The sequence below is a fragment of the Juglans microcarpa x Juglans regia genome, chromosome 2D, assembly GCF_004785595.1.
Source record: "Juglans microcarpa x Juglans regia isolate MS1-56 chromosome 2D, Jm3101_v1.0, whole genome shotgun sequence".
Lineage (NCBI taxonomy): Eukaryota > Viridiplantae > Streptophyta > Magnoliopsida > Fagales > Juglandaceae > Juglans > Juglans microcarpa x Juglans regia.
In genome coordinates, this window is record NC_054596.1 from 40629442 (window position 1) to 40645675 (window position 16234).

The following is a 16234-nucleotide window of genomic DNA, read 5'->3' on the forward strand; positions in this document are numbered from 1 at the left end:
TTAAATTTATTTTACAGTACAAGTAGTTTTATATTAATCTAACGTATTATATCAAATTAACCACGTGGACCTGTAGATTTATTTTTATAAGATTTCTTTGTGATTAAAGCATTTGGAAGGTTACTCATCTTAACCATAGAATGGAGAGCATTATTAATTAGTGGTATAATTGGGAGAAAAATGTCTGCTTTTCCATCTTAATCTTTTGTAATACTAATACAGTTAGGTCATGATATGGTTAATTAGGTACTTTAGTTAGCTCAAGTACTGACCAAAGTTGGAATCTTCTGGGGATTAGTTTAAAAAAAGTTGTATACAAAGATCAACTTCATGATCTGTATAGAAGTTCGATTCAATCAAATACATTACATTTTGCTTTCTATTTTCTTTGTTTTCTATCATAATGTTCTGGAAGTGCTTCTTTCTTTTCCTTCTAATCTCGTTCTTACAGCTTGATTTTCCTGAACAATTTATATATATAATATCTACCATTTTCTTCAATATATATATATATATATATATATATATATATATATATCATGTCTCCTCCTTTCTCCATCGATCGTGGAGATAGTCCTGGATCTATATATTATTACTCCTGACGATTCCATTTCGAAACCTTCCTTTTCATCAAACCCTTTATATGGATGGAACCAGAAATGGATGCAACAACATGATCTTATCGTGGCTTTTGAATTTTCTAATTTCCAAGAAGATAGCTAGCCAATAGCGTTCTAATTATGTACTGATCTCCACAAAAAATCGCAGCTCCAGAACAATTAATTAGCAATCTCATCTCTTACTCAAGATCATCAGCTTTCCGTAAATGTTTATAAAATTAATAATTATTTGAGGAAATATAGATAGGAGGAAATGAATAATTAAGAAACAAAGTACGTACACACAACTGGAAACACAGAAGCTGGTAGTTTTGCTACAACAGATGGATAGGGATCAATGGCCAAACTCTTTAGGCCTTTTCTACATTCCCCTTCAACTAGAAACCTGTCCTAAAGGGACAGACCTGACTCCTCATCCTCGTCAAGAGAAGACGTGTAAACAGTATAGAATGCCCATATGAAACCGAACACACCAAACAGGATCCAACCAAGAAGATTGTTGCTCAAACCAAAGGGAAGACCTGTCCCCTCTGTGCTCATTCTCTCGTCCACCAGAGCCATGGCCGGGCTCGACACGGTCGCTGCGCAGGCCGCTGCAATCAGTGATGCACCCATGCCCATCTTTGAGACAGTACTCTCCTGCGCACAAGGCTTCTTCTCCATTGAACATCTCACTTTCCCCATCTTCGCCATTGCTGGCAAGGCTGGAACGACCATATTTTCAAAGTTATGAACAGAAATTGCTTGGCAATGAACCTATAAATTAAACCTGCCCAGTACTGACATAGTTTTACTCACCAAAAAAATCATACTGGTGTAACTAAATCCAACACTTTTGTCTATCAAAGGTAGTTTTCTTAATTATCATGACAATTTTGTGGTAATGTAATAATAATCTTTTGTCAGCTCCCTCTCCCTACTATAATAAGCAATTGAAAGATTTCAGAAAGGCTTGATTCATGAAGTCGAGTAAAAGTGAAAAGTCTTACCAAGAACTGGTGAGGACAAGACCCCAACCAAAGGCTTGTGTACGAGACCCGTGATCGAGACTGAGGTGGTGATGGTTGCCATTTCTCTTCAAAATTTGGTAGAAAATTGAGTGGGACTTGAAATAAATTATGTGCAGAAGAACAAGTGCTTCTTGTGGGGAAAGAGTTTATTTCATTGTTAGTAAGAATCTACAAGTTTTATTATTGGTCCAAAATCTGTGAAATGCACCACACAAACTTGGATAGAAACACAGCCCCTTATTGGATATCCCATATCCGCAGAAACCCAATCGGTTTTGTCCACGTGTCACATAATCCGTGGAGAATCAATATATTGCTCTCAAAAGCCCAAGGCCTGTTTGGGAAAGACAAAAAAGAGAATTATATTGGAGAAACAGACTTTTTAGTTTCTAGCTCGCTGCTGATGAAACGTGAAGGGTCTGTTTTTTATCATCATTTTCATCCAATGGGGGCAAAACACGTACACGCAACTGTGAGTTCAACTGGTGAGTGAGAGCATTTACAAGCTTTGTTGAGGAATAATCTCACATTGACTGTAGACAAAATTTTAGACATATTTATAAAGAATGAACAATCATCTCTTATAGAACCAGTTTTATGAGATAAGTTAGACCCATGAGTTTTTTCATAGTATTACAGTCTGCCACAGGACGAATGAGAGTTCACACTACTTATCTCGTGACAAGGACCAGAAAAAAATACTGACATGCACGTGAAGGAGTTGAGGAATAATCTCATATTGCCCGTGGACAAAGTTTTGAGCATGTTTATAAAAACTGAATAATCATCTTTTGTAGAACCAATTTTATGAGATGAGTTAGGTTCATGAATTTCTTCAAACTTGAATAGAGCATTCATAAGAAAAGATACCAAATTTAATTCTCTGTAGCGAGTGTAAGGTGTTTGAAATAATCAAGTGGAGTATCTCAACTGAGCTATGTACATGCAACAAGCAATCACCAATCCATAACAGCATACCCCAGGGACTCTTATTTTTCAATTCAACTTATTGCTATTAATTGACTCAAACTCCTAGAAGATTGCTGCCGGAAAATTTTGGCAAAAAATGAGTTGAACTTTACAAGAGGAATCGCTGATGGAAAAGAAAGAATCGAGTGAACATGTGCAGATCCTAGAGCATGAAGCAACTAATTATGTGGGCATGTGCCACTAGTCATGTGTAGTAATTTTCTATCCATGGATATTGCACTGTTGCAAATGAGGGTGGTCATACTGAACATATTGGCTCCAATAACCCTTATACCTCCCGATGGCAATGTCCAACCACGGTTTCATAACTCCATCATAGTGTATCACTGCTGCCTGCTCGATGTCACCTCGTCTGACAGCGGAGTCATAACCCAGCCCTAGGGCGTGCCATTGCCTGTCCAAAGCCATTGTCTGGTTATAGAAAGTAATCCAACCTAAGGGCAGACTCCCAACTTTCCACAATGGCCTCTTATAAACCTGCAATCAACCACCCAACAATTCAGTGTTAGAATAAGCTTCAGATATGCACTAATCCACATTTACACAACTAGGAATTTATGTAGTGATCATATGGTAACCTTTGAACAGCACAAAACCTTGAAAGAGAGAACAAAACTAAATATATAGAGGTCCAAGGAAAATCTCTATAAGAAAGAAGATACTAGCAGCTAATCAACAAATTCCATACATAAATACATAGGAAACAGATACAATCATCTGCGTTGGATGTGCTCCTAATGAAAGACAGAGAGAACAAAATTCCACATTACATAAGCCCGTAAGAAAATGCGAGGACATGTATAAAACATTTACCAATTGCAAGTATTTATGGTAGATTGCAGTTAAATCTTGTTGTCTCCATTCTCGCAGATCAAATAAATTCATCCCAAATGCCCAAGGGCATGCATTGACATCAAACCTCTTTGCAACAAGTGGATCGGAAAAGTTGATGAGCATATCCATCCGACGAAGTAGAGCTTCATTTTCATGACAAATCTCAACTGCCCCATTTACCTTACCCTTCATGTCAATGCCCCATAGTTCAGTTATATCCCTTTGCACCACCACATCATGATCAAAAAACACAATCTTATCCAGTGCCGGAAAGATATCTGGCAGATAGAAACGAAGGTGGTTCAGTTCAGAAGTATATCTTGGATCACTGGAACTTTGCTTCTTCAATGTTGTATTATACTTGGTGGACAACCATTCAAAATTGTCTATGCTCTGGATCTGGATGGTGGCTTTGCCAGGAGGATTCAGTAAGAACCACATTGAAATTGCTGGAAGATTGAGAGAATCGGTGACGACGTGAAAAACAATTTTCTCCGACTCCTGCAAATTGTTCAACACAAATGAAGGTCAGGGTTTCTGGCAGCTATTGTTAGCTGACTCATATAGCTAGTTCAAATAGCCTCCAGTGCAGGTATCCATAACAACTTATCACAGCAATGGAGTGCATGCATACGCAACAGAATCCCGTAGTCTGGTATAAAATTAAGGAAATATTAAATAGTTTACTTATAAAAAAATATTAGTAATAATCACTGTTCACCCCCCTTTCCCCAACCAAAAAGGAAAATATTTGAGCATTAAAAAAACACAGTACAATAGTATTGTTTAGGCCAAGATGAATTTGTGTGCAAAACTGTTGTTGCGCTCAACAGAGTTCACCTAACTTTACTTACATTGCTTTTTATTTTTTGTTGCTTCCTCCTCTTTTTTTCTTTTTCTGTCTTTTCTGCCTCACCTCTTTTTAGTCTTGTTCCTCCTTTTCTTTCTCCCTTTTTGGTGTTTTGCATCTTTATATGGTATGCATTATGTGGGACACAAAACAGAAACTGAGAATCAAGGCAAGCTGTGGCAGGAAGAAGCCATTGGATATGCATTGTATGGTTACAAAAGGGACAATTGATAATCCCATTCTAGATCCAGCATTGGATTGACACGAATTTGTCTAACTGGATTCAAGCAAGGGTTTGGGAGAATTTTGATTGTACCATACAAGACAGCTTAGAACTCAATCACAGTTTGATAATATTGGAGCATGCATTATATCAACAAGTATGGAGCACATTAATCATTGATGTGCACAAGTGTCCTTCAATGCAAATAACTTGATAAATTATTCTCAAAACTTTTCAAATTGTGCCTTTTCTTTTAGCAATGCCGCAAACTATCCATCTGTAAATCAAAGCATAAAAGATCTTGTACCCAAAAGCTGATGCAGTTTACCATGGTAGTGGAGACTGTGGAGTTCACAACAACTGCACAAGCCAGAACATTATCAGAGAAGACAGCATAATGATATAGCTCTCTATCTTGCAACTTTTGTTGGTTAGGGAGCTGTCTCTCCTCAGGCTGCAGGGCAAAGTATTCTGCAGTCAGCCGCATGGAAAGGCAATGAAGACCTTTTGGAGTCATCCTTGCAGCAAGGTGAATAAGATATGTTGCTTGATTCTTCTGCGACTGAACCTGTCTATCCGCATTTAGAGTCATAGCACGGAGTTTATAGACCATAGCAGAACAGTCAGGGAAAACATGGCTAGCTTTCGTCAATGTAGCTTCCATATATCTCATTTTCTGCAAAGAACTGCAAATTTCACTGCTTTTTAGATTAAAAAGAAAAAAAAAAGACTTATTTAAACCCTGCCTGCCTAAATCAGAGCTTGCCATGGTTTCCTTTTTCATAACTTCAATTGATAAACAAACAACCACTCCATGCTTATCTACTGACTAGAATTTCAAATTCTCATTCCATGTGTACACTAAAAGCAAGGTAATAAAAATCAGTGGATGTTTTTACCTCCTCGACAAATTTGAGTCCTTGATGGCTTGACCAACTGCTCGTTCCACCTCTCTAATCCCCTGTTTCAACTCTTTCACTAGGTGGGAGTTGGTGCCTTGTGGTGTGAAATGCAAGTATGCTTTGGCTCTAATCACTTGATCCTTCATCTCTGTTACCATCTCATCCACCACTTTCTTTGACCGAGAGCATAAGTGCTTATCATACGAGACACTTGTTTGATTACAATCCCCATCTCTCATCTCTTTATTCTTCTCATTGATCATTTGTCGGTACTGAGAGTGTGCATTTTGTTCGTGTTCAATTGCTGTTTGATTAGAATGCTCCTGCGACCAATCCTAAATTCAGAACAGATGGTACTGATAGTGTTTTATTCAACTCAATAATGAATGGATGCTCATGCTCATGCTCATGCTCATGCTCGGACATACCAAAGCAGATCAAATCACACATAAATATTTCAAAAATTAAACTTACAATTATTTCATTGCTCCCCATTTTTGTGATAACAGAGTTTAGTTCAATAATTCCCAGTCCAATCCCCAAATAAAGAACCTTGAGATATTGACTGAGTGGAAAACAAAAAATATGCTCAAATGCATCAGCATGAAGATTTTCATTGCAATGGTATCCATCTTTGGGCTGAAGACCTTATACTCCAAATATATCCACTCATGATACTTTTAAATTGCACATCAACGCAAGCACTTTTACTAATAGATATAATGGGGATTAAGCGCCATAAATCCATGTGAAATCATCAAAGGGTTGATGCAACCCAGGATTACTGGAATAAGAACATTCCAATTGATATTAAGTCCTAATCTATCGCTATGCCGAACAAAGAGTTCGTCAAAACCCTAAGCAAATGACTTTTGAAGAGAATTTAACAAAAGAAATAGCAACACTGGCAGTAACAAAGCAGCATAGGAGCATAGAGAGCACTTCCAGTATTAGGATAAACCGAAGTTTGTAACCAATCTAGACGCTAGTACATGGAATCAGAATCCAGATTTGTCTCGAGCGATTAACTACTCCTGTGCATCTAGGACACAATTACATTGTCAAGAAAGTGGTAGTTTATAATTGATATTTGATACCATAAGCATGATCTTGTCACAAAACTGTAAATCTAATGAAAAGTAACGATGGCAAGGCTAATTCAACTAAATGAGAGGCACAATCTATTTTTTTGATAAAAAGGACCAGAGACTGTGCAAACACTCTTTTACCCGGTTAAACCCCAGACCCACAAGAGGCACAATATCTTCAGAGCTAAAAAGAAACCTTCAACTAAAGATGCAAACTGAAATCTTTGAAATTATTGATGCCACTTTAGTTCCAACAAAAAGTTAATCGTAATGCACTGCAGCTCAAAAGGTTATAGGTATCCCCAAACATTAAGGTGCTCTTCCAAAGAAAACATGGAAGGGTGTGATGTTATTAAGGTATGCACTGTATTCAACAGTATATTCAGTCTGATTATTGCAAGCCACATTGTATACTACTTCATAGGCCAGCTCATATTTCCTCTTTATATTACCCTATCCTTGTCCATGCAGCAGTAGCACTCTCCACATAAATGATATCACCTCCCACCATGAAGCCTTACCATTTAGATTTTATACTTCAAAATTGAGTCAGGAAAACCTAGATTGCTTTCTTCTTCTTCTTTTTGTTTTGTTTTTGTAAGTAACCAGTTCAAATACTGATGCCTAATCCAGGATCAGGGGCATTCTAAAATTAGTATCATATAGAGAAGAATAGGTTGCCCTTAGTTGACAGATAAAAATTCTTTCTACTATGATGATCGATGCAAGTAAATACCCAAGCCCACGTATTGTTAAGGTTTGTATACACGTGTTCTACATCTTATTATATAGTGTACAACTATAAGATCTATACAAGCATCATTGTTCCATGGGATGAAATTTCCACAAAATAGTAGTTTATCATGAGGGTAATCTATACGAGCATCATTGTTATTATCATGGATGCCATGAGTAGAATGATTGAAAAGGCTGTGGAGGGTAATTTTCTGTCCAGTTTTGTGGTTGGTAATGAGATAAGGAATAGTTTAAAGATTTCTCATTTGCTATTTGCTGATGATACCTTGCTTTTTAGTGAGCCTGATTTGGATAATATACGTGCTTTAAGAGCACTTCTGCTGTGTTTTGAAGCTGGTTCGGGGTTAAGAGTTAATTTATCGAAGTCTGAAATTGTTCCTGTGGGTGATGTTCAGAATTTATCAGATTTGGCAAACTTACTGGGGTGCAGAATCTCTTCATTGCCTTTAAGGTATCTTGGACTTCCTTTGGGGCTTCTTTTAAAGCTGTAAACATATGGGATGGGGTAATTGAAAAAATTGAAAGGAGGTTAGCTGGATGGAAGAGGATTTTCTTGTCTAAGGGGGGAAGACTCACTCTTATAATTTCAGATTGAAGATGGGAGATTGAAAAGGCTGTGGAGGGTAATTTTCTGTCCAGTTTTGTGGTTGGTAATGAGATAAGGAATAGTTTAAAGATTTCTCATTTGTTATTTGCTGATGATACCTTGCTTTTTAGTGAGCCTGATTCGGATAATATACGTGCTTTAAGGGCACTTTTGCTGTGTTTTGAAGCTGCTTCGGGGTTAAGAGTTAATTTATCAAAGTCTGAAATTGTTCCTGTGGGCGATGATCAGAATTTATCAGATTTGGCAAACTTACTGGGGTGCAGAATCTCTTCATTGCCTTTAAGGTATCTTGGACTTCCTTTGGGGGCTTCTTTTAAAGCTGTAAACATATGGGATGTGGTAATTGAAAAAATTGAAAGGAGATTAGCTGGATGGAAGAGGATTTTCTTGTCTAAGGGGGAAGACTCACTCTTATAATTTCAGATTGAAGAAGGGAGATAGAAAGAGGATTCTCTTTTGGCATGATCTGTGTGTGGGGATACTGCTCTTAAGCTGGAATTTCCTGCCCTTTTCAGAATTGCAAGGGATCAAAATGCAGCTGTTTGTGATTTGTATTGCAGTAATAACGATAAGGTTGAATGGAATGTTATTTTTAAAAGGGATGTTAATGACTGGGAAGTGGATGAAGTTAAGGCTCTGCTGGTTACACTTTACAGCTCAAAACTGGTGCAAGATAGAGAGGATTGCATGGTGTGGATTCCTGCTGGAAATGCTAAGTTTTCAGTTTCATCTTATTACAGAATTTTGTCAAGCCATAGTAGTTGTGTATTCCCTTGGAAAAGTATTTGGAAAGTGAAAGTTCCTTCTAAGGTTGCTTTTTTCTGTTGGGTGGCTACTTTGGGCAAAGTATTGACTACTGATAATCTTAGAAGGAGAGGTTTGTTTATTGCTGATTGGTGTGTTTTGTGCAAAATGGATGGTGAATCTGTAAATCACCTTTTCCCTTCACTGCAAAGTGACAAGATTCTTGTGGAACGAGGTTTTGAGTTGGACAGGATTACATTGGGTAATGCCCAGGGAAGTGGTGGATTTATTGGTAGGGTGGAAGGGTGTGAAGGGCTGTAAGAAGGCGGTGAGTGTTTGGAAAATGATTCCTCCTTGTCTTATGTGGTGCATTTGGCTCGAAAGAAATGGGAGATGCTTCAAAGATAGAGAACGTTCTTTGGGAGATCTTAGGGTTGTTTTCTTGAGTACTTTGAGTTCTTGGGCTAAAGATTTTGTAATGGCGGATAATTTTCTGCATCTGTTTTAGCTTTATGGTGTTAGTTTTCTTTTTGTTTCTAGAAGTTGTACGTATTTCCTTTGTATACGTCATGTGTACTTGAGCTTATGCCTATTTCTTTGAATAAAAATTATTACTTATAAAAAAAAAAGTAGTTTATCATGAGGGACCTTCCGTGTACAAGAATAGTTGCCAATGCAATTTTGTTTACTATGATCATAGTTAAAGCCTCCTCTAAAATAAGTGAAGTACAAACATACCTCTTCCCCATTCGTGGATGACAACTCGCTCAGCTGAGATTTCTGACCTTTTCTTTCGAGATTAGTTTCTGAAACTTGGAACAATTGCAAATTATAGTCAAATCAACTGTCAATCCCAGACAGAAAGAAAAAAAGAAGAACAAAAGAAACAGAAATCATAAACCTAATGACACCAACCATTTCTCTCCGAAAACTTAATCGGGTCTTCAGCATTTTCAGATTCCTGACTATCGTGGTTTTCAATAGAACTATAACTCACTCCAGAACCCAAGTTCCTATCTTCATAAACAACTTGTTTTGGTTCTGTCAAGTCTTCACCTGATTCCTAGATTAAAAAAATGCAGACCCAAATCCACATACATAAATACTAATAAAACAAATTTCTAAAACTTGAACATTAACACAAAATTGTTGCTTTAAATCACCTGCTCAACGGCATTAAGCCTCAAAGCAGCATCTGTCTTATATTTCTGCACCAAACAAACAAATTCTATCTTCACTCTCCATAGTGAAGACACAGAATGCATACTTCATTCAGTTGGTTAAGAAAGTCTAGCAACATTAGTGTTTTTTACAAGTAAAAGAAAAAAATTATAAACCTTAGATATATGATAAATGTTCATCATTTTTTACTCGGAAGAAAGTAAAACCTCCACTATACCGATCCTAAGCAGGCTTTCATCTCTCTCGAACAAAACCAATAATTTCATCAAATCACAAAAATTCATGGTATCATTTTCTTACCTTTTCCTCGTTTTCTCAACAACCAAAGAGAGCGTGACAAACAAGAAACTTGAAAAGAAAAAAAAAAAAAAAAGGATCACGAAAGGCAATATACATACAATATTTGACAAGTCCTGAACAAATTCTTCCCGTCCTGCGAAAAAAGAAAAGAAATATCACAAATGCACAGTCGATCACTATATTCTTTTTTTTTTTTTTTTTTTTTTTTGATCGGTAAACAAGATTGTATTGATCACAAGAACAGGCAAGAGCCCAAGTATACGGGACCAATCACTATATTCATTTTAAGTCTGCACCATCAAATCACGTACACACACACGTTTCTATATAGGATGCGTATATATATACACATTGTAGATAAAAACATAGAATACCTATATGAGAAAGATTTTTAAGCTTTTGAGAGAAGAAAACAATGGGAGCGAAAACAGAGACAGAGAGTAGAGAGAGGATGAGAATCCTCTGGCATCGATGAATCAGCTTCATCAATGAGACAAGCAGACGACGAAACTGTCTCCCAGTCTACTTCGCCATACGCACATTTCACGGATTCAATACGACACTGGATTCCTCGCTTCAACCACGAGGAACAGACAGAGGGAGGCCAAAAGAAAAAAAGAAAAGGAAAAAGAAAAAAAAATAAAGAATCTTGGGTTTCAAATACTCCTTTTCTCACTTCGAGTTTTAGAGAGAGAGAGAGAGATGGAGAGGCTGTGAGCTCCGGCCATGGCGATGAGAATGTAGTTGTTTTTTTATTATTTATTATTTTGTATTATTTTATTAAATCGATAAAAAATATTTTGCGAACGTTGATTGGGAATACACTGCGGCATTTATATACTTTCGGGCTTTGCACTTTGCACCGGGATTTGGGAAGCCAGGAACTGATGGCCTGTGCATGTTCTTTGTTCAATGGTTCTGTATTAATTATTAATATATTATATAGAATTTTTAGAAAAATTTATACACAAGGTGCGTTAGGAGAATTAAATAAAAGTTAAAAAGAGTTGAATAAATATTATTATAATATTATTTTTTAATATTATTATTATTTTAAAATTTGAAAAAATTAAATTATTTATTATATTTTATATAGAAATTTGAGAATATAATATTGTAATGATAACATGAAATGAGATAGATGAAACAATTCTTGTATTTAAATAGGGCTCAAGTCTGGTTTAGTTACACAGATGAGATGTGATGTGATAAAAGTTGAAAGTTAAATAAAATATTATTTTTAATATTATTTTTATTTTGAGATTTGAAAATGTTGAATTGTTTATTATATTTTGTGTTAGAGTTTAAGAAAATAAGAATTTTACTCATCAACCACTATTTACTCTCATACCCCACATCTACAATATTTTTTTTATAAGGTGTGTGAGTATTTTTCATATGGTGTAGGGTAGTGAATACTGAATAGTAACTTATGAGAAAAAAATTATTAAAAAAATTGTGATGATTATATGAGATAATCTCCTCTACCAAACCAAACCAGGCTAATTTTTTTCTTTTAATGGAAACCAGGGTAATGTTTTGTCATATAATTTATTTATTTAATGCTATTTACATAATTTTTTTAATGGAAACCAGGGTAATGTTTGGTCATATAAGTTATTTATTTAATGCTATTTACATAATTTTTCTATTTAATATTGTAGGATCATGTAATATTGTTTGGCCTATGCATGTTCAATTTTCAATGGTTCTATATTAATATATTATATAGAATTTTTAGAAAATCTATATGCTTAAGTCCAGTTTAGTTACATAAATAAGATGTGATTTGATAAAAGTTAAAAGTTAAATAAAATATTATTAGAATATAATTTTTTAATATAATTTTTATTTTGAGATTTAAAAAAAATAAATTATTTATTATATTTTGTGTGAGAGTTTAAAAAATTGTAATGATTATATAAGATGATCTCATTTACCAAACCAAACCAAGCTAATATTTTCTGGTCATATGATTTATTTATTTAATGTTATTTATATAATTTTTCTATTTAATATTGTAGGATCATGTAATTTGTTTTTCTCTCTATTTTAAATATATGATTAGAATTATGAATCTTATAAAATAGTATTACAGTTACAAAGAGAATTTATAAAAATAAACTAACAACTCATCTTAACTCATCTCACTACTATTTACTACTATTCATCAATTTTAACTTACAATTCTCATTATTATTCACAACTCATCTCACTACTATTCACAATTTATGTCAACTCATCTTCGAATCCAAACGGAGCCTTAGTTTCATATGATACGTTAAATCTACTTTATTATAAAATTATTTTTACAATTTGATATACTACATCAAGTCACATTAATTTATTACATTACTTTTATAAAATTTCTTTATAACTAAAATATTTTTCAATCTACTATATATATATATATATTCGATCGTAATAAAATTTCTATCTTCAATATTGGTGGTTTTAATTTATTACAAAAATTATTTTTAGAAGTTTGATTATTTCTAAAAATTTTGTAGACATGCATGAAGGGTATGGGGATCAATCCAGGTAGAAGAGTCACGCATATCATATCCTTGGGGCACGAGGAATGAGCATGTGTTTTATGAATTATTTAATAACTTAGCATCATATACATACATGGGATGAAAATAAATAATGATTTAGAATATAAACACATGCTATTCTATTATTAAAAGAAAAATAGATAATTAGATAAACGAAAATAAACACTTTTCTTTGTTTTAAATTCTTAGAATCTTATTTTCCTTTTTTGTATTTTCTGAAAAGAGGAAAGTGATTGATGAATCACCTGAAAAAAGAAAAGAAAAATCATTAAATATTTAAATAAAATGTTAGGTCGAAAGTGTTGCCTAAAATTATGACGGAGGTCAACTGCTTCAAACTTACAATGGACGTTAACATAGATAGATTTATGTGCCACATGTATCGCTTTTAGTGATCCAAGATCAACCCAAGTTTGATTAGACTTTGCAAAAGAAAAATGCTATCTCCGACAGTTGGTTTTCAATTGGATCTCGATTAATATTTTTTTATTTAATAATTTAAAAAATATTTTTTAATGATATTATAAATTTTTTAAAAAATATTTAAAGATATAAAAATAAAAAAAAATAAATAAATTTTTTTACCCTTATCGAAACCTGTCTCCTACACGTATCACTTCTCTTTGTAAAATGATAGTTGCATTTTAGAATGCAACTCTATTGCATTCCTTTCAACCAAAGTAAATATATTTTGGGAGTGGTTTGAATTTAGAGATGAGTTGATATGATTTGTGAATAATAAAATAAAAATTAAATTATTTATTATATTTTGTGTAGAAATTTGAAAAAGTTAAATTTTTTATTATATTTTGTGTGGAAATTTATAAGGCTTCGTTTGGAACTTAAACTCATCTCAACTTATCCCAACTCATCATTATAACTTTTTCAAATCTCAATATAAAATATAATAAACAATTCAATTTTTTCAAATTCTAAAATAATAATAATATTAAAAAATAATATTCTAATAATATTTTATCATCTTAACTCAACTCAGTTCTACATCTAAATGCAAATTAAAAATTGTAATGATGAGATGAGATGAATTGAATTGTGTTTTGAATATAAACGAGCTAAAAATAATACAAGTGATTATGTCCACAAACAATATAATTTTCTTTGTAGAAAAAAATGAAAAAATTATATTTGTAAGTCAGCGTGAAGACCACATAATCTATTATGACGAAGTAGCGTAATTTGATTTGCAGTATAAATTTTAAATTAAATTATCTTATTATTTTTATTTATTCATTTTCACAAACTCCAATATGAAATATATCTCAAAAAAATATTCAAATTGTTTTACCTACTCTCATAAAATCTAATAAAACAATATATCTTAAAAAAACATTTCTATTTTCGATTCTAAGGAAAGGGCATACTCTCCACATTGTTGGCATAAAAGATTTGATTTGTAAAAATAATTTTAAAATTTAAATCTTACAAATTAAAATTTACTATATAAAATAGTCCGAAGTACATGTCTTTGACACAAACTTATAAATAGAATGACTCAAAGAGAATATGAAAAAGTTTCAAACTTTCTCAAAAGTTCTCTAAAATCAAAACATACCTATTTGGGGTAAATTTGCACCCTATGTGACATATGGCTTGCAACTTGCAACAAATCAAGGGGTTGAGTAAATCGGAAGAACCTGGGGCTAGCGAATAAGACGAAAGAGCAACATTACTTACATGGGCCAACATTACTTTGTGGACCCAATTGAGTTTGAAAGATTTGACTCGTTTGTTTTAGTAGAAGATATAAGATAAGATGAATTAAGTTAAGATTAAAATTAAAAAATTAAATAAAATATTGTTAGAATTATTTTTTAATATTATTTTTATTTTAAGATTTAAAAAAGTTAAATTGTTTATTTTATTTTATACTGAAAGTTAAGAAAATTGTAATAATTAAATAAGATGAGATGAGATATTTTCTGAAAACAAACGAGACCTGCTTCTGGCTATACAATTGATATGAAATAAAATTTAAAAGTTGAATAAAAAATTATTTTTATTTTGAGATTTAAAAAGATTAAATTATTTATTATATTTTGTGTAAAAATTTAAAAAATTTATAATAATTACATAAGATACGATGAAATGTGATAATTTGGTCTGTATAACAGACCAGACCTTAGCAGAATAAAGGTCGAAAATAAATAAATGTACGACACCTCTCACCATATCTTTGTATCGGGGTCCAGTTGCACGTAAATGGTTTAGTTGATTAGTTAGGCAACACTTTCATGCATTGTGTTACACAATTATTTCGAGAATGACCATGAAGAGGCGAATGTCGCGTGGGTGGGATAATGCTTCCACGCGTTTTTTTTCATAAAAATTATATTATCAAGTTAGTACGTAGAACATACTTAGTTTACCTAATATAATTTAATTTAAAAAACAAATTTTAAATTTTAAATTTTATAAATTAAATTTTACGATTTAAATGATATAAATAACATGTTTTACACAATTTTATTCCGTAGTTGGAAATTGCGTTCATGGAGTGAAAGTATTTTCAATCATGTTTCAATTATCCTCTCCTATTGATATGTAACATTAACCAATAGGATATAAGTATTGTTAAGATGATTGTTGATATATTTTCGACATTTTTAGCCCTTTCTATATAGTTAATGGGGCCATTAATGTCTTTTAGCTAGTAAATTAAAAAGAAAAAAAAAAGAGAGAGACATTGGTTAGAGAGATGTAAAATCAAAGAAAATGACTTAAATATAGTGATAATTGGGACAATGGTTTTGTTATGCATCAGGCAGTATTCACATTCACATGTTACACTTGAAATTTTTTTTTTATGTTTTCATATATTGTGAGGTGTGTACAGTAAATAATAACTGATGAGAAAATTATTCTTGAGACAAATCTTGTATTAGCAATAACCACCACCACTTCATTAATTAGATACAGTTTGCAAAAAGGAGAAATTATTTTCCCAAATAGCTTAATCATAGTACCAATAATTGAAGGGACCACGAGTGGGCTCCTTTATTTTCGGAAATTAATTTAAGTTTTTTACTCATCATCTCTATACACTATATATTATATATAATTTTTTATTTTTTTCTTATCAAATATATGATGTATGAATGATGAGTAAAATAACTCAATTAGTTTAGGAAGAATAAAACCAAAACAAATTATTTAAAAAAAATAAAAATAAAAATAAGTGTAGTGTATGATTTGTAGAAATGATTAGTAACAAATCTCGGAAATTAATTTAGATTTTTTACTGTGTAATATATTAATGGGTCACTTAGGTATTATGGTACTTGGCACAAAATCATAGGTTGCAAGGAAAAGGGGAGGGAAAATCCAATTTATTCCCTCTAAAAACAAGAGAAAGGTTATTAATGGAATATAAAAAATTCATATATGCATGCTATTGGTGTCGCCTCCCTTAGTGGATAGAGAGGATAATATATCCTCAACCCTTTTCAATTAAGATGGGTAACAGTATTAAATAAATCTCTAATGCATCAAATAATGTCATAGTTGAGTTTGAGTTAGTGTTATAGTAAAAGAGTCACTGCTCAAAAGAAA

At 32.9% G+C, this 16234-nt stretch overlaps 2 protein-coding genes across 3 annotated transcripts; both read right to left on the reverse strand.

Moving 5' to 3' along the window:
- Positions 1-867: 867 nt before the first annotated feature.
- LOC121250366 (photosystem II reaction center W protein, chloroplastic-like) lies at positions 868-1838 on the reverse strand. Its single transcript, XM_041149482.1, has 2 exons — positions 1610-1838; positions 868-1324 (listed from the first exon to the last, which is right to left on the reverse strand). The coding sequence occupies exons 1-2, from the start codon at positions 1689-1691 to the stop codon at positions 1011-1013; spliced, it is 396 nt and encodes a 131-aa protein (XP_041005416.1). The 5' UTR covers positions 1692-1838; the 3' UTR covers positions 868-1010.
- Positions 1839-2496: 658 nt separating this feature from the next.
- Positions 2497-10916, reverse strand: LOC121250361 (probable galacturonosyltransferase 6). Of its 2 annotated transcripts, none has more exons than XM_041149477.1 (9): positions 10481-10916; positions 10205-10239; positions 9788-9832; positions 9540-9687; positions 9363-9430; positions 5427-5752; positions 4856-5213; positions 3434-3955; positions 2497-3097 (listed from the first exon to the last, which is right to left on the reverse strand). In XM_041149477.1, the coding sequence occupies exons 1-9, from the start codon at positions 10590-10592 to the stop codon at positions 2822-2824; spliced, it is 1890 nt and encodes a 629-aa protein (XP_041005411.1). In that variant the 5' UTR covers positions 10593-10916; the 3' UTR covers positions 2497-2821. The 2 variants fall into 2 exon arrangements, with proteins under 2 accessions (XP_041005411.1, XP_041005410.1); XM_041149476.1 differs by having other exon boundaries at positions 9363-9436.
- Between the last annotated feature and the right edge of the window lie 5318 nt (positions 10917-16234).

Bases quoted from the DNA above. Each gene is read 5' to 3' on its own strand.
- LOC121250366 (XM_041149482.1), bottom strand. From the start codon at position 1,691: ATGGCAACCATCACCACCTCAGTCTCGATCACGGGTCTCGTACACAAG. The intron at 1,325-1,609 runs GTAAGACTTTTC...TGGTCGTTCCAG, and splicing joins CTTGTCCTCACCAGTTCTTG to CCTTGCCAGCAATGGCGAAG.
- LOC121250361 (XM_041149476.1), bottom strand. From the start codon at position 10,592: ATGAAGCTGATTCATCGATGCCAGAGGATTCTCATCCTCTCTCTACTC. The intron at 9,688-9,787 runs GTGATTTAAAGC...TTTTTAATCTAG, and splicing joins GGCTTAATGCCGTTGAGCAG to GAATCAGGTGAAGACTTGAC. The intron at 9,437-9,539 runs GTTGGTGTCATT...AATTGTTCCAAG, and splicing joins TAAGTTTTCGGAGAGAAATG to TTTCAGAAACTAATCTCGAA.